At 32.8% G+C, this 24759-nt stretch overlaps 1 protein-coding gene across 1 annotated transcript in view; it reads right to left on the bottom strand.

Moving 5' to 3' along the window:
* The window catches only part of LOC111510266 (uncharacterized), a 47145-nt gene extending 25249 nt beyond the window's left edge, over nucleotides 1–21896 (bottom strand). Inside the window, exon 1 of the mRNA XM_074181410.1 lies at nucleotides 21686–21896. Within this exon, the coding sequence (XP_074037511.1) occupies nucleotides 21686–21780 (95 nt within the window). The 5' untranslated portion in view covers nucleotides 21781–21896. The remainder of the gene's footprint in view (nucleotides 1–21685) is intronic.
* Between the last annotated feature and the right edge of the window lie 2863 nt (nucleotides 21897–24759).

Below are 24759 nucleotides of genomic sequence, written 5' to 3'. Positions count from 1 at the left end.
AGATTATGTTCAACATCGATAAGTCCTATGGCTTGATGTGACTAATGAATTTCAATAGGTAAGTCTCGAATCAGCATAACTCTTTTGACAAGAAAAAAATAATTTTGTTGTAAAAAATCGTGAGGTGCTGAATATACATTGTTATAAATACTTGGTTAGGATCTGTTTGCTAGATTGGAACCCCACGCTTTTTTACAACAAAATAGATTTGAGTATGGTGATTTCAGACTTATTAGTCAGAGTCATTAGTTACATCCCGCCATAGGACTTCTTATCGATGTTGAACACAATCTTAAATTAAGTTTCGAATTACATTTTATTTTTTAGTTTGTGTTGTATGTGGTTGGTCGGTTCGATGTGGGTGCAAGGTTTACTCACTCAAATCGACCGCCGTGTTGGTCGGTGGTTCAATAATAATAATAATATACTTTATTGTCATTAAAAATAAATATTGTGAAGAAATCTTGTGAAAAGTACATACAAATGTAAGTATAGAAATATAAAATGTGAATATAAAAACACCTACAAAAAAGTAAAGTTAGAACATACACTATAGTTCAATATCGAAATTTTGTCTCAACATGGTTGGGTACAGACTTGTTTGAAAATATTATCAACACTTATATAATAGACTTATAAACATATATATGCTTATATATAATATAACATAACATAACATAACAGACAAACAAACATTTATATCAAAACAAAAATATAAACAAAAATGTTATATAACCTGAATTCAAATATGCACATTTTGTCACGTAAATTTATCATTATAGAACTCTTGCAAATTATAACAGGGTCTATCAGCCAGAAATGTTTTTACTTTTATTCTAAACATTTTGTTGGTCAAATTTGCCTGTCTTATATCGGAGAGCAAGTGATTAAACATCTTGACCTCATTGTAATAAATAGAATTCCTGACCAAATTTGTTAAAGGAATTGGCAATTTTAACGCGGCTGAAACATCGATTTTTACTTGCTATCATCCAACCCGTGTTAGAAATCACATGTTAAAAGGTAAGACCTCGTTAATCCTTAGCTCGCACATCTGGTTAACGGAAAAACATATTTTAAACATATTAAAGCGTGTTTCCGTCTTTAGTTTTTTAAACTATTATTTATTTTCCACTTTTTAGTTTGGCGTTAGTTCAGTCCTGGCAGTTCTGGATCAGGATAATAAGAATGAGATAAACTCATGAAATTATTGTATTGTCACAAATTTTTGATAAGTATTCTACAAAGTTTAAAATACATCTGTCTGCATTTCATTAGTTGGGACTTCCATTGTCTAATATGATATAAATTAACAATTATATCAAGCAAAAAGAAACTGAAATTACAATGAAATAAAATACAAGCAACAATTAAAAATTAAATATTAACAAAAATTAAAATTGAGGAATTATTAAAAAGAATTAAAAATCGAAAAATTCCAAGCCAAGTTACTTCACGACGTTTCGATTGTTAGTATCCACAGTCGTCTTCGGGTGATCCACAATTATGGATACTAAAAATAGAACCGTCGTGAAGTAACTTGGCTTGGAATTTTTTAAATTTTCAATTTTCATTTCTCGTTAATAGTTCAATTTTTAATAAATTGATGGATATAGCCGTTACTGCGTGGCAGGAAATCATAATGAAGAAAGGAGAAATGAAACTTTCTATGTTTTTTACTACTTTTATTTGTAACTAACGTTACTGCAGTTTTGTCCTATACGAACGTTTTCAAGCTTATGTATAAGTTTCTCTTTTCTTCGTTCAATTTTTATTGTTGCTTGTATTTTATTTAATTGTAATTTCAGTTTTTTTTTGCTTAATATAATTGTTATTTTTTAGCTATTTTTTTTATTTTGTATAGTTTCTTTCAGAGATGTCAAATAAATGTATATCACGTTAGATAATGGAAGTCCGAACTAATGAAATTCACCACGAAACATTGTCAATCACCTTCAATACATCTGTCTGTTTGAAGTTAGTCAAAATTGAGTCCAATGTAGTCGGTTACAAAGCGTGTTAGAAACAATATCGCTAATAGAAAATATTTAAATTTTCGATGGATACATTCGAAAACTAAATAATTGTTTTGAACATTTTTTCACCATAAGAGATCCATACGAAATTATCAGTAATGCAACCTAAGGTATCAAACATTTTCCTATAGTAGACATTATTTGGTGTGCGCTGCAAAGAATATACGTGATATATAAAATAACGTAACTACCCATTACTTGTATATAATACTCATCATTATCCATCAAAAAGTTAGCGAAGTCGTTTTATCAAAATTTAGTCAATCAAAAATGTTTAAAATCGAAAGATAACATTTGTATCATGTTTTTATTGCTTATTCAAGTAAATACATCGAAAAGGGTATATTTCTAGGAGGGATTAGTTTTCGGGAAAAAACCTTTTGGCTTTCATTTCTCCATTTTCATACAAAAAACTGTAGAAAAATTCCAAAGGAAGAAAGAAACCAATTGAGTCCACAATAAACTACTGTACATCATGCATGGGATTTTTTTAGATATAAAGCGAAAGAAAAAACTCTTTCGAAACAACTACTTTCACATGGAAATTGTGTAACACGTGTTCAACGTCCTGTCATCTCATGGAACTTCTGAATGGCACCAAACTGAATGAAGGTTCTCCATATCTAATTAATTTTAAAGATATGTCATCTCTACTGAAAATTTATTTGGTTGTATTATAACTTACTGAGTCAATTATGCTTTTTTCGCCAAGGCTATTCCAACATATATTTTGAATAATATTTATGACGATAAGTTGCATCATTGATATATAGTATCCAGTGGTTCGAACCGTAGGGCCGGACGATCGATTTTCATTTTCTATCGTCCAACCCGTGCTAGGAATCACACGTTAAAATGTAAGACCTCGTTAGTCCTTAGCTCGCACAAGTTTCTCAACTTCTGAGATTTGTCGTTCGTATGGGGGCGACAGCTGATTAACGGAAAAACAGATTTTAAAAGATTTTTAAACAGATTGATATATAGTATTCAAAGTGTCTGACTCTGAAGATGTTCAGTCTGTTTACTCCAGTTCAAACTCATTCAAATGTAAATAAAAACATCACTGCATGTTTTGTGTGTACCAAATGTTTATATAAAGGGTCTTTCACGACGAGCGTTCGTTAGGAATATATGGAGAACGATTCAAAATAAAAACTTGAAATTTTATGGTTTAGTGGGCCTTCTCAACTAAAATATTTTCAACTTCCGGTCTCTTTCCATTATACCGGAAGTTGGGGGCAACTTTCTTATTTCAAATGGAACACCCTGTATTTTACATTTTTGAATTTCTCAGCACATTGTAAGTCCACTTTGTATGACAATGCCTATACCCAAATTTGTTACTTTTCAAGATATCAATTTTTTTCTGCAAAATTCAACAGTTACAGCACCACTCCGAAAAAATCATAACTCATAAATAGTAACAGTTGAAAATATGAAATTTCACATAATCACATCTTAAACATCAAGTCATGAACAGGTCTATCGAATTTTCGAAAATAATTCACAGGGTGGTCGAAATGCCACCCAAAACATAACATCCAGAAAAGTGATGAAACAAGATTTTTCCAAATGGAAACCATACACTATTCTATTATTTTTGGATACTACGAAAAAAAAGATATGAAATTCATGAAGAATGTCCTATAGATACCTAAAATACACCCCTGGCAAGATATATCCGATTTTGGGAAATATTTGAAATGTAAATCATTCCAAGAAATACCAAACCAAAAAACCAACAGGAGAGTACAACAGGCAATTATATCCCAACATTTATATGTTGGGATATAATTGCCTGTTGCACTCTCCGATAGCCTCAATGGCACAAGAAGGTCGGTTTGATGGGCTTTTGCCCTGCCACAACAATTTCCTTAGTTGGAATTTGCCTTGTGTCTCTCGTCTAGTTCCACCAGGTCCTCGTACATCACTAGGTCTTCTCTTGGGAGTTTACCCCCCCTTGGGCATGGGCTTGACTGGACACACTTTGGATGACGTGGTAGCCAAAAGTAGTAGCATTATCAATGAATTATCTTCTTGATGTGTAGGCAATCGCTTAGTTCTTGAACACCTCAACATCAGTGACAATGAAATTTCATAACAGGAAAAGTATTATTTGAAATATATGAAATAGATATGTCACATTAAGTAAAATTCTTTTGAACAATTGTGGATAAATCCTTGAATTGGAACTCTCATCATGATGGTCTCTGCGTACATTAATCTAGAAATAGTTACCTGCTCTTTTATTGGGCCTTAGCCTGTTTCATGTATTATAATAATAAATAAATGAATTTTAAAGAGTAAGAACCGGAATTTGGAAGTTGTAGAAGAAAGGATGTGGTATGAAGAATTTTCAAACAAAAATATGTGATATATTTGAATTGTTAAAATTATCCGTTAACTCAGTTCAAGATCTTCCTCGACTGAATTCAAAACTGGTATAGTCGAAGTATACGATATTATGCACACTTAAAGTTGGCGGCACCCTCAAAGGCCAAAAAACCAATACATGAAATGAACCGGCTGTGAACTAGTCCACCGAATTTCATGATTGGCTGAAGAGTCATAAAATTGAATTTGAAGTCATGCTACGCTGTCGTGTCATCAATGCTCAGATCAGGGACTGATCGCGATTTGAGTGTTGAAATTCGAAATTGGTGCAGTTATAATTACTTGAAATTTTTGTTATCTGTTTGAAATGTGGCGCCTTAGAAAGTACTAATAGTACTTTGTATGATCAATCGAGAATTTTTTTGCATCCGGTATAAGTATTGTCGCTTGCAAAGCGCTCTCCGCATTATTGCCTGGCTTCAAATGCGTTACCATCATCAAGCACACATGTAATGCATATCTGCAAATTCAGAATTTATATAATGAACCATATACTTTATCATAATATTGTTAACTTCAATGATTTCAATACGGTGCAACTAGACTAGGTTTATTATTAAGAAACAAAATATACTTGTTACCTAATTGGATACCTTTTCAATCCCTAATAATACCCGAAAAAATCAAAAGACCAGATTTGCTTAGAATGACATGAGAATTTGACAAATGATTTTTACTTTGAGCAAAGATGAAAATTATGTTATACAGTTGAAACTTTTTTTGTCTATAGAAAAAGTGTACTACGTTTCACAAAAATATGTAGGATCAAGCGTAAGTCATCAGAAAAAAGTTGTTTGTCTTAAATCATTGGCAGCCTGTATTAAAGTTAAAAGGCTAAGATTTTCAGTTCATATGTGCATGTGAATTTTTTGCCAAAAATGGACCCAAAAATAACCTCTTGAAATAGAGAACACATAATGGAAAAAATCAAGTAAAGAAATCACCGAAAGTGATTATCATCATTTAATATCTGCCATCGCCCCTCCACCATTTCATTCAACGGAATAGAAAACCGAAAAAGTTATTGTCAGTTATCGATCTTTGTTAAACAGAACCATACTTGATGCGATATAAAAGATATCGGAAATGGGATGTATTCCCTAAATAACTAACACCATGAAATTACCACATTTTGAATGGTTCCTGAATGAGCACTAAAGTCATTTTTTGAGAGCAGGTAAACCGGAAGTTTGTCAATGGGACCCTTTTGTGCAATTCTACGTTAGAATTCGGATAGTAAATAATTGTATAGTAGTATACAATACCTATTAGAATAGTTTACACCTTTTTGACGAATATCGCACCGCCCTGCCACCAGAAAAATCAAAGATGGTCAATGGATTTGAAATCTTATCGTTGGACGGAACTGTAGTGTGAAATATCAAGAATATGCGAAAGGTTTTCCAGTTTTATAACATTTAAAAATATTTCATCCCAATTAATGATAGTTTCAATGAATAATTTAAAAAAATATATAATAATTTGAAGATGAAGAATAAATATTATTTGATGTAGGCAATGTTAGCCTAAGAAAAAATGAATGAATTTACAATGTGTACCTATCAAGTGTTTTAGCACGGAAAGTGTTTTTGTACTCTCGCTGGTTTTTGAATCTTATTTGTCTTCAAAAAAAGAATGAAGTGCCAGTGACAATAGAAAGATTTCTTGTTAGTGAAATTTTATATCAGCACTCTTAGTTTCATATATTCCATAAACTATACTTTACTACTTGATCTTCACAAACTCAATTTTCAAAAATATCAAGACATATTCCGCTTTTTCGAACTGAATAACATACTTAATAAAAATGTATTCTTTACTCTAATTTTTATATACCCCACGTATACCTATTCAGGTACTTACCTGATCAAAATTACCTAGAGCATCTACTCAACTTTTATATACCAAAGGTACATCCTCAATTATGATTACCTAGAGCATATTATAGCACTTCTACATCAGTAATAATATATCTACGAAGACTAGGATACCTAACATCGACTTCTAAGAAATCAAGTTCAATAATGATGATCTACTCAAATCCAGTTGATCATTCAGTAAAATGTTTGAATTTTTCAGGTTGATAATTTCCATAGCTTTTAAATTATTTACCTTCAAACCTTCATTTTCTATGTGTAAAATTTCGAATTCTCCGTTGAAGATATGTTCTTCTTCTGAAAAATGATTTGAATATGTTGAACTTGTTTTCTTATTTACATAGCTCATATGATGTTCCTGGATGCGATTTCTAAATGTTCTGCCGGTTTGACCCAAATACACCTTAGGGCAAGTTCCAAAACTTTCCCGAATTTTGATGTTTTGTCTTCATCATTTTGAATCAACTTTCCCAACGTATTACCTGTTCTATATGCAATTTCAATATCTTGTTCATTCAAAAATAAATCCACTTTTTCTATTGTTTGTCCAAAATATGTTAAAGCTCTATTTCGATTTTGATTATCTAACTTAACAATAGGGAAAACGTCCCGAATCGCTTTTGCGTAGACTTTTTTGGAAAGTATTTCGTCTATTAATTCAGCTTTCAATCCGTTGTTTTCTGCAATGTGCTTAATTATATTGAGTTCTTTATTGAAATTATCTATTGAAAGAGGAACATTGACTAATTTATGAATCATGCGTGCTATTAGAAGATGCTATTTTGTCTTGATACGAATCGTAATGAATAGTAATATTCGTATGGGAAGGTTTGAGAAAAATTGAAAAATCATGTTCGTTGTTCATTCTACTAATTTTCAAGTTCAAAAAATGTATTGAGTTTGAATTGTCTGCTTCTACTTCAATAGTGAATTTAATATTTTCATGAATTTTGTTAATATCCCTATGAAAAATATCTAATTGTCTGATGTAACGTAGACGAATTGTTCCTTTAGATGATTTGAATGATTTCTTTATTAATAACTGAGTTCACTCGATTTTTATCTGATAATTCTATAACTGAAGTAATAGTATAATCAGGAGGTGTGCTGGGAAATAAATTCTGCACATCGAAGGATATTAATTCTGCGTTATCTGGTTATTTATGTTCTTTATTTTATTTATCAAGTCATATGAATTCCGTAGACTGAATTTTGGTTCGATTTTACCATGGTTCATGATGATACTGATTTTTTTTTTTGATAATTTCACTGATGATGCAGTAACAAAGGAAACTACTGGTCTAATCGGATAACTCTGTACATATATGCTCTTTAATGTACAAATTGAGACCAAAAGGTGATTTTTGTATGATTCAATGTTGATACCGTGGAATATTTATTTCAAAAATGTTTTATTTTCAGTTTCTTCTTCCTGTCTTCGATTTTTCCATTTTTTTGCCGTTTTCCTGCAAAAATTGATATTTCCTTGAAACATTGTTTTTTTGTGGACAGTTTGAAGACTAGGTGACTAGGTTATGATTATGATTTCAAACTGGATTTTATAGACAGAATTATTAATCTGGACTTCAAAAGTCGGTCTAAATAAAATGAAATTCATTGCATTCAGTTCTATGAAAATGATTTTTTACCTGTCCTTTTAAAAACAAATTTAATTTTCTTTCTTATCAATTTGATTTCAAAGTGGGCTTTATTCTACAAAGAATACCTATTATAAATTCATTGATGAAACGTCTCTTCAATATCTTATCTCGATTTGAAATGGAATGTGAACAAGTAAGTGAGTAATTTGAAACTTGTATTTGTATTTTTATGAACACAACAAATTATGTAAGTTACAGAATTACCATTGTCACAAACTCAAATCGATATTTTTAATGATGATTGAAATTTCGGTTTAATACATACCAATTTTTCAGAGCCGAGAGATTTACGTCTCTTTGATGAATTGAGGAATTATGATGAATTATTAATTCACATATATTTAAGAAAATTGTAGTTGAAAAAAATATGTACAAAATTTTACAGTGAAAACTTCCCAGCTCTATGAATATTTCTGATACACATAGAAATATCAAAAATTTCCGAAGCACATGTGGAACACTATTTTACTCCCTCCTCTGTGCACCCCAAACTCCCCCCTCAATTTTTTGAATGGCAACATACCACGTTTGATACGTCATTCAAAATATAACATGATATAAAATATTCCACCAAGCAAAATATTATTATTTTGCGATATTATTCAAACTTATAAGCGAAACCCCTTCTCAGTTAAAAGGGAGTCTACAGAGAAAGAGAGTATACAGACGGAGTCTATAGATACTTTGATACAGTAGGCTTTGGACGATGCGGCGATAAAACAGAATGCAAATCTTTACTGGTAGCTGTTAAAATTTGGTTTAAAAAGTGAAGAGGCTCTTCAATTAGTGGTTTTTGTTCAATTTTCAAACACATTCGCAAAGAAGTATGAGAGAGAAGTATGATAGTTTGTTTTATGCAAACCGGGAAAATGCAGAAGCAGCAATTTGTATCACGAGAGATATCCAGAGAGAAGACAACCCCTTGTTGATGAATTGCCGCCAATGGAGCTCAGAAAAATATATTTTCAACAAGACGGGGCTTCGCTTCACAACACTGCAATTGTCACCAATTTTCGGCTACAAATTTTGGTGATAAGTGGATAGTCAACCAAGGACTCAACCTTCAACTGGCCAGATCACCGAACCTAACGCCTATGGACTTTTACCTCTGAAGAAGATTAAAATATCTTATTTTTAAATTGTCGACCAATTCTAGTAACGAATTGGAAGCAGCAGTGATGCAAAGTTTTTGCTTCTCTCACTCTTATTGAACTCATTAATTCGGCAAAAAAAGTTCAGGAAAGGTTTCGCTTGTATGTAGGAAGAAATTTATTTCAATGTTTCTTCTTGATCATCATTATTATTATTGTTGAAAATTAATTTTTTAGTAGTGAATATAGTATAAATTGTTATAAGTTTTATTGTAACTATGCGTTTGAATTAATACTGTGAAAAGCTTTCTCAACATTTGACAGCTACTACTGAACAATTTCTTTTTGTTTTATCGCTGCGTCGTCCAAAGCCTACTTGATTAAAGTTTCAAAGTCTTTATGAAATAACCTAAAAGCTCTGTATTTCAAAGATGACTCTAGCGATACATCTAGTGTGCTACATTTTTCGAAAGATAATTTCAAGCTCTATTGAAATGTACAGGGATATACAGGGTGTCTCATTAAAAAAATAATTTTCCATCGATAACTAATATCTCATTTGAAAAAAGTTTTTTACATCATTGAATTCTACGTAAAAAAAGTGCTTTGGAAATGTCACAGAAACAAGAAATTCTTGACAGGAAAAAAGTTACAGCAACGTTACAGAAACGGTGATAGATATTGATATGCGCAGTTTTGACCATTGCATTCGTCATAAAATTCTCAGACACAGTCAAAGTTTCCATCTATCTAGTTGAAAAACAGGAGTTTCCCTTTAAAAGTATCCAATTTAGTCCACTCTATACATTACTTCTTATTACACTATGAGATTGCAGAAATTAAGTTATGATTTTCTTTGTCATTAATAAATATAGTATTGTTAAATAATAATTATCCTTTCACTGGTCGTATCTCATACATACAGTGCATTTCATAATGTCCCCCCCTTTTATTTTTTGAACGGGTCAACTCAAATGATTGAAATTTGGGATAATGAAATGAATGCATAAATACTTTATTTTGAAGTGAAATTGACAGGTGAAACTTCTGAGATGGCGACTGGACACAATCTGAGAAAAAAATAAATAGAAAAGGGGGCCTTGTGATCCATCATTTTGAAGCTCCTGACGAATACTTCACAACCCTAGAATATGAAGTCAATATCTTCAGTCACTACAAAATGGCGAAACATTTAATAATTTCCTGAAGACAAACACATTAATATCGATATTTCTAGAAATATTCCTTTTTATCTGACATATGGCAATTTCAACAACCCGATAAGGTTTGTTGAGTTATTTTTTGTTTATAAAAACGTCAAAAAGTGTCAGTACGACAATGAACATCATTGTTCAGTTAGAATATTCTCATTTAGTTTTCGGTTTTACTAGTAGAAAGGTACCACGTCAACAATCTCTAAAATGTCAATTCTCGTCCATTGGAAGAAAAAATTGAAGCGGTTTTTATTTACGGTGCGACGCGTAACTTTCACGAGACCGAAAGGATTTTCAATGAACGTTTTCCGAATCTTCCTATCTAATGTAGAAAATATTTGAGAAAACTTGTATCCAAATTCACAAGTACCGGTGGTGTACATAACAAAAAGATTCCAGGTCATCCGTCCATTCTGGAAGAACAGCAAGTGCAAACAATTGGTGAGATGGTAGTAAATCCTGAACAGTCTACTTATTCCGTCGCGAATGTTTGTGAGGGGTCTCCTTCTACTGTGTGGAGACTTTTGAAGAGGAATATGTATCATCCATAGAAAATTAAAATGGTACACCAATTAACTGAAGATGACCCTGATCGAAGAACAGAATTCTGATGGAAACTATTGCAAGGCATCCTACCTATCTCCACAATATTTGTTTCAGTGATGAATGTACATTTTTTTAAACGACAATATTGACAGTACAGATAAAATTCCCATTATTGGAGTGACACCAACCCTCACGTTTTCCGGGAAACACATAACCAATATCCACAAAAAATTAACGTTTGGGCAGGAATATTGGGAAACCATATTGTAAGTCCTCTATTTATTGATAAAAATTTAACAGGGGAACTGTATTTGAATATGCTGGAAACTACTGTTGACCCTCTCATCACTGAAATCGTCGAAGCGAATCCTAATGAATTCGATATGGATATTGCATTGCAACAAGATGGAGCACGCCCACATTACTCCAGACAAGTAAGAAACTATTTGGATACTATTTTTCCCGGTCGTTAGATTGGCCGTCAAGGTTCTACAGAATGGCCAGTCCGCTCGCCAGATTTGACACCTTTGGACTTTTTTATGGGGCTATTCGAAGCAAAAAGTGTACGAAATTGAACCTGCTTCAATATTGGATGAACGACAGAGAATAATAAATATTTGTAGAGATATTGACGTTATTGGGTTCGAAAATTTTCGGCGTGAAATATCGGATAGGCTATATAAATGTCAAGAAGTTCAAGGCAATCATTTCGAGCATCTTCTGAACTGATTTCAAGCTTATCACCTCATATTATGTAGTTAAATGTCAATATATTCAGGCAATTATTAAAAGTTTCGTCATTTTGTAGTAGTTGAAGATATTGACAATATATTCTAAGGTTGTGAAGCATTTGTCAGGAGCTCCAAAAAGATGTATCACAAGACCCCCTTTCCATTTGATTTTTTCCCAGATGGCGCCCAGTCATCATTTTGAAAGTTTCATCTGTCAATTTCACTTCAAAATAAAGTATTCATGCATTAATTTTATTATCCCAAATTTTAATTTTTTGAGTTGACGCGTTCAAAAAATGGAAGGGGGGGACATTAAAGAAATGCACTGTATTTCTAAGGTAATATTCAATGTTTCATTTCTGTGGAACTGATTTTAATATGTTGAAATTGCGAGAAATAAAATATCAAAGGATATGTAAGCTGAAACTTTTTACAAGCAAAAGTGATTAGGGTAGACTGAAACTACTTCGAATATTCAATTTTATTCAACGCTGCTGTATTACACTGTTTAGTCCAATTGGACTGGGTAAAAGTAAGGAGCTACAGTTATTGTCGTAAGTCAGTGTTTCTCAAAGTTTGCGCCGCGGTGCCCTGGGGAGCCGTAGAACCTTTACTGGGGCGCCGTGGGCTACGGATGAGTCTCAAGGTACAACGTTTTACAACATAGATAACTGAGAGTAAAGGTAATACGTCGGTACCTATTAGTAAAAATCCTCTGATAATATCGGTAATTGCAAAATGCAATCCGTTCAGACAGCCACCTACCTACTTTTATTAATTAAATATCTAGTGTAGTCTTTACTACGTTCGGGGCGCCGCAATAACCTTCAAAAAACATAAGGGAGCCGTGAATTCGAAAAGTTTGAGAAACACTGTCGTAAGTGTTCAGTTCATTCCTAATAAGGAAGACTTCTCTTTTTATGGCAAGTGAACTGAAGCCCAATCCGTGCGTAGATGAACTTTTTGAATACTACTATTGAAATCTGAATAGTGTTCAACGCCAATCGAACGTAATTTAACGTTAAGTAATTGGTTTTTATCAAAAAATAGATTTGTGCTTAGAATGTGAAACTATCGGAAGTGATACAAAGGATCAAAAATTGTTTATAATAAGTTATCTATCATTTGAATTGAAGGGGTTATATTTTTAGGAGTGATTAATTTTTGGGAATGAAAGTTTTTGGCTTGCTACTACTCCATCTTGATACAAAAAAAGGATGAGGGAATCTTCCAAAGAAAGTAGCTGTTTCAGGAGGATTTTCTTTCAGTTTGTGTCTGAAAGTTACTTCTTTGCATGATCTACACATCCGTATAGAGTTACTTATTTTCAAATTTGTTACTTCCTTCCTTTCTTTGGAAGATTTCCTCATCCTTTTTTTGTATCAAGATGGAGTAGTAGAAAGCCAAACACTTTCTTTCCCAAAAATTATCTATCATTCTTTTCAATTTTCGATAAAGAACATCGACACATTCTAAGAACATCATCGTCTGTTTGAAGATGGTTGACATTGTTTCGTAGTGTATTTCATCACTTCGGACTTCCATTGTCTACTATAATATAAACTGATTGGAAATCCCTGAAAAAAATTGAAAAGATAACCGAAAATAACAATTTTATTAAACAAAAACTGAAATTACAAAGAAATAACATAAAAGCAACAATCAAAAAAATAAAAAATTGAAATATAAATAAAAGATGAAAAATTAAAAATAAAAATATTATTAACAAAAAAAAAAAAGAAAAATTAAAACAGAAGTTACGTCACCACGTTTCGATTGTTAGTCTTCGGGTGATAACTGAAGACGATTGTGGATACTAACAATCGAAACGTCGTGACGTAACTTGGTTTGGAATCTTTTAATTTTTAATTTTTTTTGTTAGTAATATTTTTATTTTTTATTTTTCAGCTTTCATTAATATTTCAATTGATTATTTTTTTGATTGTTGCTTGTACATTATTTCTTTGTAATTTCAGTTTTTTGTTTAATAAAATTGTTATTTTTGGTTAATCTTTTTTAATTTTTTTCAGGGATTTCAAATCAATTTATATTATATTAGACAATGGAAGTCCGAACTGATGAAATACAAAAATATCGTCATTCGAGACTAGAATACCCACTCTTTTGAACTAGCAATTAGGCATACATTCTAAATTAAATATTAAACTATCTATTTTCAAAATTTCGGTATTCAAACTTATAACCCGAATTAGGTACGTGTAAGGGAACGTGTAGAATAAAAAAAAATCTATTAGACTTTATGCCGCAAAAGCTCGAAATGTAACAGGTAGTTATGAGATGTCACCGTCCAGGTGATAAACAGTAAACGTTCTTAAATTTTGTCTTTCGTCTTTATTGCCAAGTTGCCATCTGTCTAGAATAAAGTGGGTTTTTCTACTTTTGCCAAAATGTTAACAGGTACTTAGGTATTTATTTAATTCCAAACACGAACAATCTCCTTTCGAGTGTATAGTAAGATTAAAATAATAACATTATCTGTGGTGCTTAGGGAGATTAGGCAGTGCAGACAATGCAAAGGAATGATTGCTAAGCGAAGGTTTTCATTTCTTAAGTACAATAGGGATGACTTTCCTCACGTAATCGATGGTTATTCCAATTTGATGTCTCAAGTAATATAATTTAAATGTTTTGATATATTATCCATGATGATAATTGAACAATTTTTATAAACATCTTTTCTAGAAGAGTTTTGCTAATATAAGTTCTATCGAGGAAGCTACGGTGTTCGCGAAATGCGTTTGGAATTAATGCTCCTGGAGGCAAACATTTTCAAGAGTTGTTATTGACTCAATATTTGAAACGATTGAAATATAAATACACATGAGCAACAAATATTTCGTATTTCATTTGAAATCATGTAAATTCTCAGAGTATTAAAAAATAGTGATTAAAATTATGATACCAATTTGACACTATATTATAATTTTCAGTTTGATGATATTAATATTATTTTTGAGATATTGTGAATGTGAAGTAACTGGATATAGTGAAAAGAATGGAGTTGATACTATCTATCTTGTGACCGTTGTTACAGCAATTTGTTACTGATGTTAGGAATAGGCAAGTTTGGAAAATTTGTTGAATTATCCATCACCAATTCAGTGGTGAATTCAATTGATGGGTGAATGGAATTTACAAATTCGAGAAACTCACCCAACTACCTATCTGCACCAGTAAACAGACTAACAGACTGTTGATTAACTGATTATTATGATTTCCATTTTCAAGGTTATCCATAAAAAAATCAAGTAACAAAGGATTCAACGGGTTTCTCATTATTAGCCCTTCCCTATATTAATGAAAGTTTTCATTAAATTAAAAATAATTTTGATAAATAGTAAGTAGATCTAAAATTTCCCGCTTCAAAGCAAGACTAACATAGTATGTATGTATATTTGTGGCTCTAAACGACTAAACGGATTTAGATGAAACTTTACACAAATATAACTTATGCGTCAGAATAACATATAGGTTACAATTTACGAAGGTTTTGTGTAATTTTAGTCATAATATAACGATAAGTTTGAATTGAAGGCGTTATATTTTAAGGGGTGATTAATTTTTGGGAAAGAAAGTTTTGGCTTTCTACTACTCCATCTTGATACAAAAAAAAGGGATGAGGGAATATTCCAAAGAAAGGAAGGAAGTAATCCAATTTGAAAATAAGTAACTCTATACATGGATGTGTAGATCATGCAAAGAAGTAACTTTCAGACACAAACTGAAAGAAAGTCCTCCTGAAACAGCTACTTTCATATAAACATTGAATTACACGAAAGAAAAAAATTCTTTCAAAACAAATACTTCTATATGAACACTGAATGATACAGATCTCTACTCAGTTTTTATTTCAAATATTCGTTGTGGAATAAAAATTAAATATCATATCTCATGAGTTCTACTTTGAATGAATGGTAATAAATTGCACTTACATGGAACACTGTCACCCTCACTGGTATACACCGATGTTTCGCCTTAACACACTTGCCCCAAGGCTCTTCAGTACCAAATTGGGTAACATTATAGAAAATACACACAATTCATTCATGAATTACGGTTTTTTAATGTCACGGAATAAGCTTGATCTGCTTATGTCATCGATGACATCGTAATGACATTCATTCACCTATTTGATTTAATCCCAGCCAAGAGGAATCTTATTTGAATTGAAGGGGTTATATTTTTAGGAGTGATTAATTTTTGGGAAAGAAAGTTTTTGGCTTTCTACTACTCCATCTTGATACAAAAAAAAGGGATGAGGGAATCTTCCAAAGAAAGGAAGGAAGTAATCAATTTGATGAAAGTAGCTGTTTCAGGAGGACTTTCTTTCGGTTGGTGTCTGAAAGTTACTTCTTTGCATGATCTATACATCCATGTATAGAGCTACTTATTTTCAAATTGATTACTTCCTTCCTTTCTTTGGAAGATTCCCTCATCCCTTTTTTTGTATCAAGATGGAGTAGTAGAAAGCCAAAAACTTTCTTTCCCATAACGATAAGTACTAAGTGAGTCGAAAAAATGCTTGCTCCCTGAGCGCTATATATCTTGGCGTGCGCTGTCTATACCGTTTGAGTTACATGAATATGATGTACCGTAAGATTGTTTATCTTGAATAGTTCTAAATAAAAGTCCGCGATAGCATATATCTACCTCTTATGTGATAGCCACTATATGCAAAATACTGAGCTATAAATACAATTAAATTGGATACTTTATTTAACAATGCACATTATAGAATATCTGTCAATTGTCGTTTCAGATATTCAATATAAATTAACTTTGTCTTTCACACTAAGTAATTAGGACGAATCGGTTGAAAATCATACGATAAAATTAACTTGACGCAACGCACTAAGCCATTACGCGTCGCGTCTACTGTAAGACGACAGCGAACGATGCGCGGGGGTAGGGGGACGGTCTGAGTAATGAAGTGCCATCGCCGGGAACGTGACCCGAATAACGCGGGCAGACACGTGAGGGCAGACGTCGTTGACGGTTGTGTTAGTTTTGCGAATTTTTTTTTATAGGTAACAATTCGATTTCCGAAGCTATTCATTACCTACTTAGTGCAATTGGCATATTTATTTAGTTAATGTATTTTTAAAGTAAAAATATAAATTACTAACTGTTGCCTGCGGCTTCGCCTGCATAGAATTTGGTTTGTCACATTAAGTTTCGTGACACACTATTTCAAACAAATAGTTGCAATGTATTTTCATTAACCCAAAACTTCAAGTTTCCAACTTTATAACTGACGAAATTCAATACAATCTCTGAACCCCTATTTTCCCTCCTTGGGTGTGGAAATTCCTGATTCCTTTCTTGATACTTATTTACGCTATACAAAGAACCTACCTGCATATGTTAAGATTCTAGGTTCAGTAGTAGTACTTTAATATACCGGTGTGGGAAATTACCCTAAGTGTTAATCCAGGTCATGATCTATCCATATACCAATTCACATTTGAATCCGTTGAGCTGTTGAGTCGTGAAAAAGGAAAAAGCCTACATACATTACATTCATCCATCCTAACAAACTTTACGCATTTATACTAGTAATTGGAGTAGGATTACCAATGTATTTCATAATCCTTTCAGTTTTTTTTTGCTGATGCTATTCAATATTGTATAAGTTGTTACCTATTGATTGACTAACACTCTTATATCAACGTACAGCCGAAGCTACTGAACCTAGAATCTTGAAATGTGCAGGTAGGTTCTTTGTATAGCGTAAATAAGCATCAAGAAAGGGAATCAGGAATTTCCACCCCCAAGGGGGAAAATAAGGGTTTAAAGATTGTACTGAATTTCGTTAGTTTTGATGTTGGACACGTGATGTTTTGGGTTGATAGAAAATATTGTAACTATTTCTTTAAAATCGTCTGTCACGAAACTCAATGTGATAAACCAAATTCTATGCGGGCAACAACTAGTCATTTTATATATTTCATCAGATGAGAATTTACTGTCTACTATTATGGAATTTCAGTACAATAGATATAAATCGTCTATACTAAACTGTGGTTTGAACTTAGTTTAGGTTTTAATTAATTGTATGAATTGTATGAAAAAATAATTATGGATTTTCATCAAGTATTGGCCAATTCCATCACATGTATAAATAAATTAATATTACTATCAAGTCAGTTTGTGAGTATAGTAATACAGCAATTTTCAGAAAAAATAACTCTAAGTTTAGTTGTTAGTCTATACAAATTATTTTTTAGCGACAAGTTTCATAATGAAACAGTGACTCATAAATGAAACATAAATATTAAAGAATTTCAAATTCATCCCAACGATAAATTCCTTTTTGGGCTGGTGTGAAAGGATATCTGAAACAATCTTCAATTTGATAATAAACATCAGGTTGCGACTAGACCTTCGCTTCATTTCAATTGATCGTAAATCTCAAACCAATATCCAGAGTAGACGATTTCAAGGAACAAGTCTTAAGCCTCGTTGACAACCATTGTGGCGTCGAAAAGTCCCGAATATTTTAATGAAAACACGTTCAACAAACAGCATTAGTGAAATCCTTTAAGTGACCAAATATCCTCTACTGCGGCTCGGCCATTCGAGTGTTTTGTTGAGAGTGTGGGAGGGAATGCGATGCAAGAGTTAAACGCCGAAGCAATTTCATCAATGGAGCGGTTTACTACAATTTCTACTACGAGATCCCGGGTGGTCTTGACCGGCGACAAGCAGTCTGGACGGTTTACCTGAAGATTCTTCGGTACATACAGGTGTTTCCCTGGTCGCTAAATAGCGACGGTCTTTGGGAGAATTGGTTTGTTGGTTTCCACCAGGAGGTACGCAAAAGAGAGTCTACAATTTGTTTGTTCGTGTCACAAATAGGGGTAGAAAATGACAAAAAATGAATTGATAGATAAGAAATTCAAATTTTGCGAGGTTTGGTGGTTCAAATACCTACTTTTTTTTATTAGTTGGGAAGGGGATCAAATTTGTTTTCGTATATGAACAATTTAGTTTCTGCCAACATTTCCGCTTTATTAAATCCATCATCAGGGCTCTATAACGAAATTCAAATGGAAACAGTATGCAATGCAATACATCTTGCAAATTGTTTTAGTTTTTGCTAATCTCATATTTTGTAAAATAAACAAACAAGTGTACTTACTAAACATTGGTTTATATATGTTAAAAAACGTTAAAAATATGTATAACAGACAACATAGGTACGAAAATAAACGGAAATAAGGACTAACTACATGAAACTCATACAACCACAGACACATTCAAAATGAAAACGTTATCAAAGTATACAACTGATTAGAATTAGAAGTTTTTGTTTATCATTTTTCAAAATTATGAACGGTAGAAAAATAAAGTACACAGGATGGTGGTCCTAAACTGTAAAAGAATCCGATTTAATGAATTGAAGTAAGCACTGTTCAGTCCTTCTATGTCTCTTCTAGTATTTTTTGTTGTTTTGTCGTTCACCTAATGAAGGTTGAACATATTTAAAATATTAGTGTTTGCTAAGTCGAAACTATGATTGTTTTCTCTTGTGTGTTCGACGAGAGCTGTTGGATTGCCAATATTCAACTTTTTTGTGTCTCTTTCATGTTCAGAAAACCTGTTTTTCAGGTAACGTCCCGTTTGTTCTACATAACATTTTGGACAATTCTTGCAATTACTATTATAAATGACATTTGATTGCATATTTATCGCGAAGTTTTTGTTTTGTGTTAGCATTTGCAAACGCAATTTTGATGTGATATGATGTGATTTCAAGTTACTAAGCTCAAAGACTATAGAAAAAATTTCAGAAACAGCACTGTTCGATTTCATAGAGGAAATTCATTCTTTACTAGAACCAGACTCTAGTGCTTGTGGTGTTTTTCTGGATCTGGGTAGACCATTCTGTTTTAATACAAAAATGGTCTCATCAAGCCTTAGATATCAAAAGATAACAACAGATAACAAAAAGTTTGTATTACACATCAAGCAAGTTTTTTTAACTCTGACGTAGCTGAAATTCATGAAGGTGCTCCACAAGGAAGTGTGCTAGGTCCTTTGTTTATTATCTATATGAACGATTTTTCTAAATTTTTGTAAAACACCAGTACCAAACGTGTCAGTTATGCTGATGATTCCAATCTCGTTTCATCTCTTGACTGCTATATGAATTTGGAAAGTAATATATTAGTGTTGTTTCTACATCCTCAACATATTTTATTCAAAATTAACTTTTTTTGAATACAGCCAAAGCTAATTGTATAGTTTTCAGAACAGGTAATACCTCCATCATTGTATCAGAGTTTGTCAACATGAGCCCTGAAAAGGTATATTGTTCATCATGTAGGAATTAATTTAATGTCCCTCATTATGAAAGATAATGACTCCTCGAGATGCATATAAAATATTATCAAAGACGTAGAATTTTGCTTGAGTCATCTCCTGATGATGCTGACTTGGTTGGCCAAACGCATGTTGAAAGGGAATATTTTTGTGCTGATGTGGAAATGTGTTTTCAATACAATCATTAAAAGATAATGAACTATTTTCTTGATACTTGATTAAAGCTTTTCAAATAAATTCAAATGAACTACAGTGTACGGTAATGAGTATCATTAAATGATTTCTTTCAGTACCAATTCTTATATTCCTAATTATTATCGCAATGCTGCGTGTAATTAATACCTAAGATAGTAAACTAAACTGTTTCATCTCATTGTACATTTTTCAATTTCTAGACTTTCAAAGGTTTCTAAAGGCATATTGTCATGTAATGGTATCAATTATTATAAGTTTAAAATCCGGTGTACGAGTGACGAATACATGAAACGTGTTCTTTGAAACGACTTATTATGACACTCTTATTTTGACCAACATTTTTTGTTCCAAACCTCACAGCTTATTTAGTGAATACCCGACTTTTTCATTTCTATTATCCCATCTTTTGGGTAATACAACACTTGTAGTGTTAGGATATATAAGGTCTTTCAATGAGCGATGGCCATCATCCTTCTCTAAGAAATATGGACCGATGATGCCGCCAGCCCAAAATCCATACCAAACAGTGACTTTTTTTGGGATGTATTGGACACTCTTGGATCTCATGTAGATTGGTGTTGTCTCAAATTCGATAATATTGTTTGTTCGCGTACCTATTCATCCAGAAATGGGCCTGATCGATGAATATGAGTTTTCGATGAAAATTAGGGTCAGTTGTCAATTGCTCCAGAACCCAATCAGCGAACACACGGTCGTTTACCCTCAGTTCCTGGATCAGTTGAATCTTGTACGGGTGCAGGTCCAAGTAACGACGCAAAATTCGCCAAGTTGTGGTCTGCGAAAGGCCGAGCGACGCGAGATCAACTGCCTCGGATTCTCCGGCACACTCTCACAGACAGTGGCAATGTTTCCGGCAGATTTCGGTATTCAGAATGCTATATCAATCCATGGTGATTTGGCAGTACAAGACAGTCGTTATCAATTGTCAAAGTTCGGAAGTGCCTGTTGAAAGACCCTTTATCAGGGATATATCTGAGGGTGTGTGTGTTCTTATCATACACATACATCAAATTCTAAATCATTTTCGATATTTTTGATAACTAAGGTCATCCCAGAATGGTAGCCCTCGGTTTGTTCCATTTCATACGTAAAATTTATAGACATAAAAAAAATGTGAAATGAGATAGGTATATTAAGAACGACAGAGGTTCGATTCCAAACCGACTGTTATAGACTCTGCTCTTATGTAATAATTACAAGTAGCAACCAGGGAAACAAAGTGTCTTTAACATAACAATTATGAATTGAAACATCAAACTTAGTAGATTCGCTAAGTCATAGCGAATCTACTAAGGCTGTTACTGGTGCTAACTTTGTCAGCGTACGCCCGTCGAAAGGCAGTACGATCTAGTGCCTAAAAAAGTGTTTTCATAAGAGTAATTTCACACCAGAGGTTTAAATTATATAAATGAAGTATGAATTGTGTTTGGATACTTCATTTTTTATGTGTGAATTGAGAGTTTTTCAAAGGTTGCTGCACAATGCAAGACAAGACAAAACTATTTGATATATCGTACTGTTCCATTTTTACCGTCGGAAAATATTTCAAGAGAAGTGTAAAACGAATGCTTACGGGTATCTATATTCCTCTTCCAGATGAATGTAATCGGGAGGTATGATATGCCAAGTAGTGTTCTCGTAGGGTGGATAATCCTCGTACCCCGACATGATGTAAAGCACAAGAGAACGATTTTTTTCGACAACTTTCACTCCAACAACACACGACGCGTTCTGATTGATAGTAATTTATCAATACATCACCTATCTTTGCCAGGTGGACGGGTCTTGTTCACATATTTATATAAAAGTTGATAAGATATGATACAGAATTATTGACAGGTGCCTGTACGGGTATATTCTGTTTGCATGGGAGTATTACGGGGAGCGCGATTTTTTCATCAGTTGATGCAAATGTTTCAAACGGTTTGCGATATTTAGGAGAAAATTTCTAATAAAAAATCTTCAGAAATTGAAATCTCCATTTTGACTCTCCATTTTTCTTCAGATGGGTTCAACAACATTCTACAGGATAGTCCATAAGTGTGGTGCAATCCAATTTGTCTCATTCTCGTAATATGAGATTTCAGTAGGAATGCTGTGGAATGCCATTTTACTTTTTACTGTTTCAAATTATCATTTCTCAATAATTTATTCACTTAACAATTTATTGGTTTCAATTCAATTGATTGGTGCATTTGTTGGAAAAATTGAAAACGATTATTCACAAAGATCGTTCTATTTTAAATGAGAGTTTTTTTTTCAGTATTATAGGAGTTAATTTAGTTCAATGGGAATTTGTGGGCAGTTTTAGTATTGATACATTGAGATTTCTTGCAGTAAATTATAGTCGTGAACCTTTTTTTTTTCGAATATCAAAATATCAACTATATTTTCTGTGAAACACGAATAAAAGTGTTTGTTGCAAATATGAAAAATTCGAAGTCCTCAGGATGTGACGAGATCTCAAATGCCTTACTTGAGCAAACTTGTGAAACAATACTTACACCTCTAAGATACTGTAACGAATCTGAAGCCGCCCCTGACCGATATGCCGGCCGACTCATCGAACAAACACATGACATCACCGCGAAAGAATGCAGTCGGGAATCGCCGGTAAAACTCTATCACCTATAGCTCAATGCACCTCAATGGAAGCAAAAGCCATTATCATATAGAGAGAGAACTCTAACACCAAACCGACTAAGCCCGGCTTCCCGACCCAAGAGGGCAGTTCAGAAAGTGAATCGAGCGTCTAAACAAGAAATTCAAATAGTGCAAATAAATTAAGCGTTAGTTGCTAAGTGTTGTGGATAAATTAGTTTGTGATTAGAGAAATATTGTTGTATATAAATTTGTTTAAGACAGTTAATTTATTAATTTGTTACAATACTTAATAAATATGTCGAATCAACAAGGCATATTTTCTTCAAAATTCAAAATTGCGCATGTTATTCCTTTGCATAAACAGGGTGATGAAGAAAATATAAATAATAATATATCAATAACTCTATGTTCAAATATTGGGAAGGTTTTTGAAGCAATTGTCAACGACAGATTATTGAACTTCTTAAATTTTATTAATAGATTGTCCGATTGTCAAAAAATAGAAGCACTGACACTGCCTTATGCGAGTTCATTAATGAATTCTCAAAAGCACTCGACAAAAAACTCACAGCGCTAGGGCTGTTTATAGATTTTTCTAAGGCGTTTGATTGTGTACCTCATGACATCCTCCTATATAAATTAGAAAGATTAGGTATCAGAGGTATTGCACTTAAGTGGTTTGCCTCATATGTTTCAGAATTGAGGCCCATAGATATTGGCGTCCCTCATGGCTCAATTTTGGGACCCACCTTGTTTTCAATTTATGTAAACTATTTACTGGAATCCATGAAAGAACAAGTAACTAATTTGGTAACTTACGCGAATGATACTAATCTTCTGTTTGTCACAGGTAAAATTGCAAATGCCATAAAACAATCCGAAGTAGCGGATTAACAAACATAACGGTTATGCCTAAATGTTGACAATAGAATATAATAATGTTTGAAACTAGTCATTCGAACAGTCAACTTCTAAATCATATCACTTCAAATAATACCGTAATTAATTGTACACGACACAGTAAACTGTTCGGTCTTTTTATTGGGAGTAATCTGAAATGGAATGACCATATAGACATACTATTGTTGAAATTGACGAGAATATGTTATGCATTGCGTGTATCCTCTCAACAATGTAGTGAAGATATACTCAGGCACCTATAGTTCGGGTGCTTTCATTCCAACTTGAAATATGGCAATATGCATTTGGGGACTTCACACGCTTCTAGAGTGTTTGTCTTACAAAAAAGAGCTTTTCGTATTTTGGCAAATTTAAAATCAACTGATTCATGTCGAGTAGCATTTGCAAACTTCAGAGTTTTAACATTTTAACAATGACATCAATCTGCATCTATGAAGTTCACAGTGTTTTCAATAATAGGATTTTTTTTGAATCAAAGAAAATTAATTACATCTACGAAACTCCTAACAGTTATTAGTTCCAGCAAAGCATTTGATAAGTCTATACCAGAAAGGTATTTATTACAATGGATGTAAACTTTTCAACAAGCTACCTAATTCGATTAAAGAATGCAAAAAACCCATTAGGTTCCATTAGGTGTATAAATACAAATTAGAGTTAATAAAAGTGATATAAAGATTCAAAGTTCTATTTTCGAAATAATACAAACCACAGACATACTTTAAACTGGAAACTACTGAAAAAATAATGAGATCAATATCCTATTTATACCAAGCGATAAATCTCTAATATTTGAGGTATTCCTATGTGACAAAAATTATCGCAGCACCCATAACTTTGGCCTCTGCATTTTGTCATTCAATATTTCTTAGAAAATGAAGCACATTGTTTACATGTCTTTTTTCTATTAAAATAGCTGCTAACTCTGCTCCCTCGTTTTTGATGGAGGAGAAATAGCAACTTAAATCTGATCTCAAAAAAGGTGCTGAATACGAACGAACATCTAGCATCTAATTTTACAGTTATTCGATGCAAACGAGCACCATAACGTATCAATTACGGCGTAGATCAGTTTTCCCGTTATAGAAACAAAGCTTATGTGTAATGACATATGACAGATCT

Source organism: Leptinotarsa decemlineata, unplaced genomic scaffold (assembly GCF_025532065.1).
Source record: "Leptinotarsa decemlineata unplaced genomic scaffold, Ldec_3_MD MMD2_tig00026314_RagTag_RagTag, whole genome shotgun sequence".
Classification (NCBI taxonomy): domain Eukaryota; kingdom Metazoa; phylum Arthropoda; class Insecta; order Coleoptera; family Chrysomelidae; genus Leptinotarsa; species Leptinotarsa decemlineata.
The sequence above is the reverse complement of the archived record's forward strand: the minus strand, read 5'-3'. Positions and strand labels throughout refer to the sequence as shown.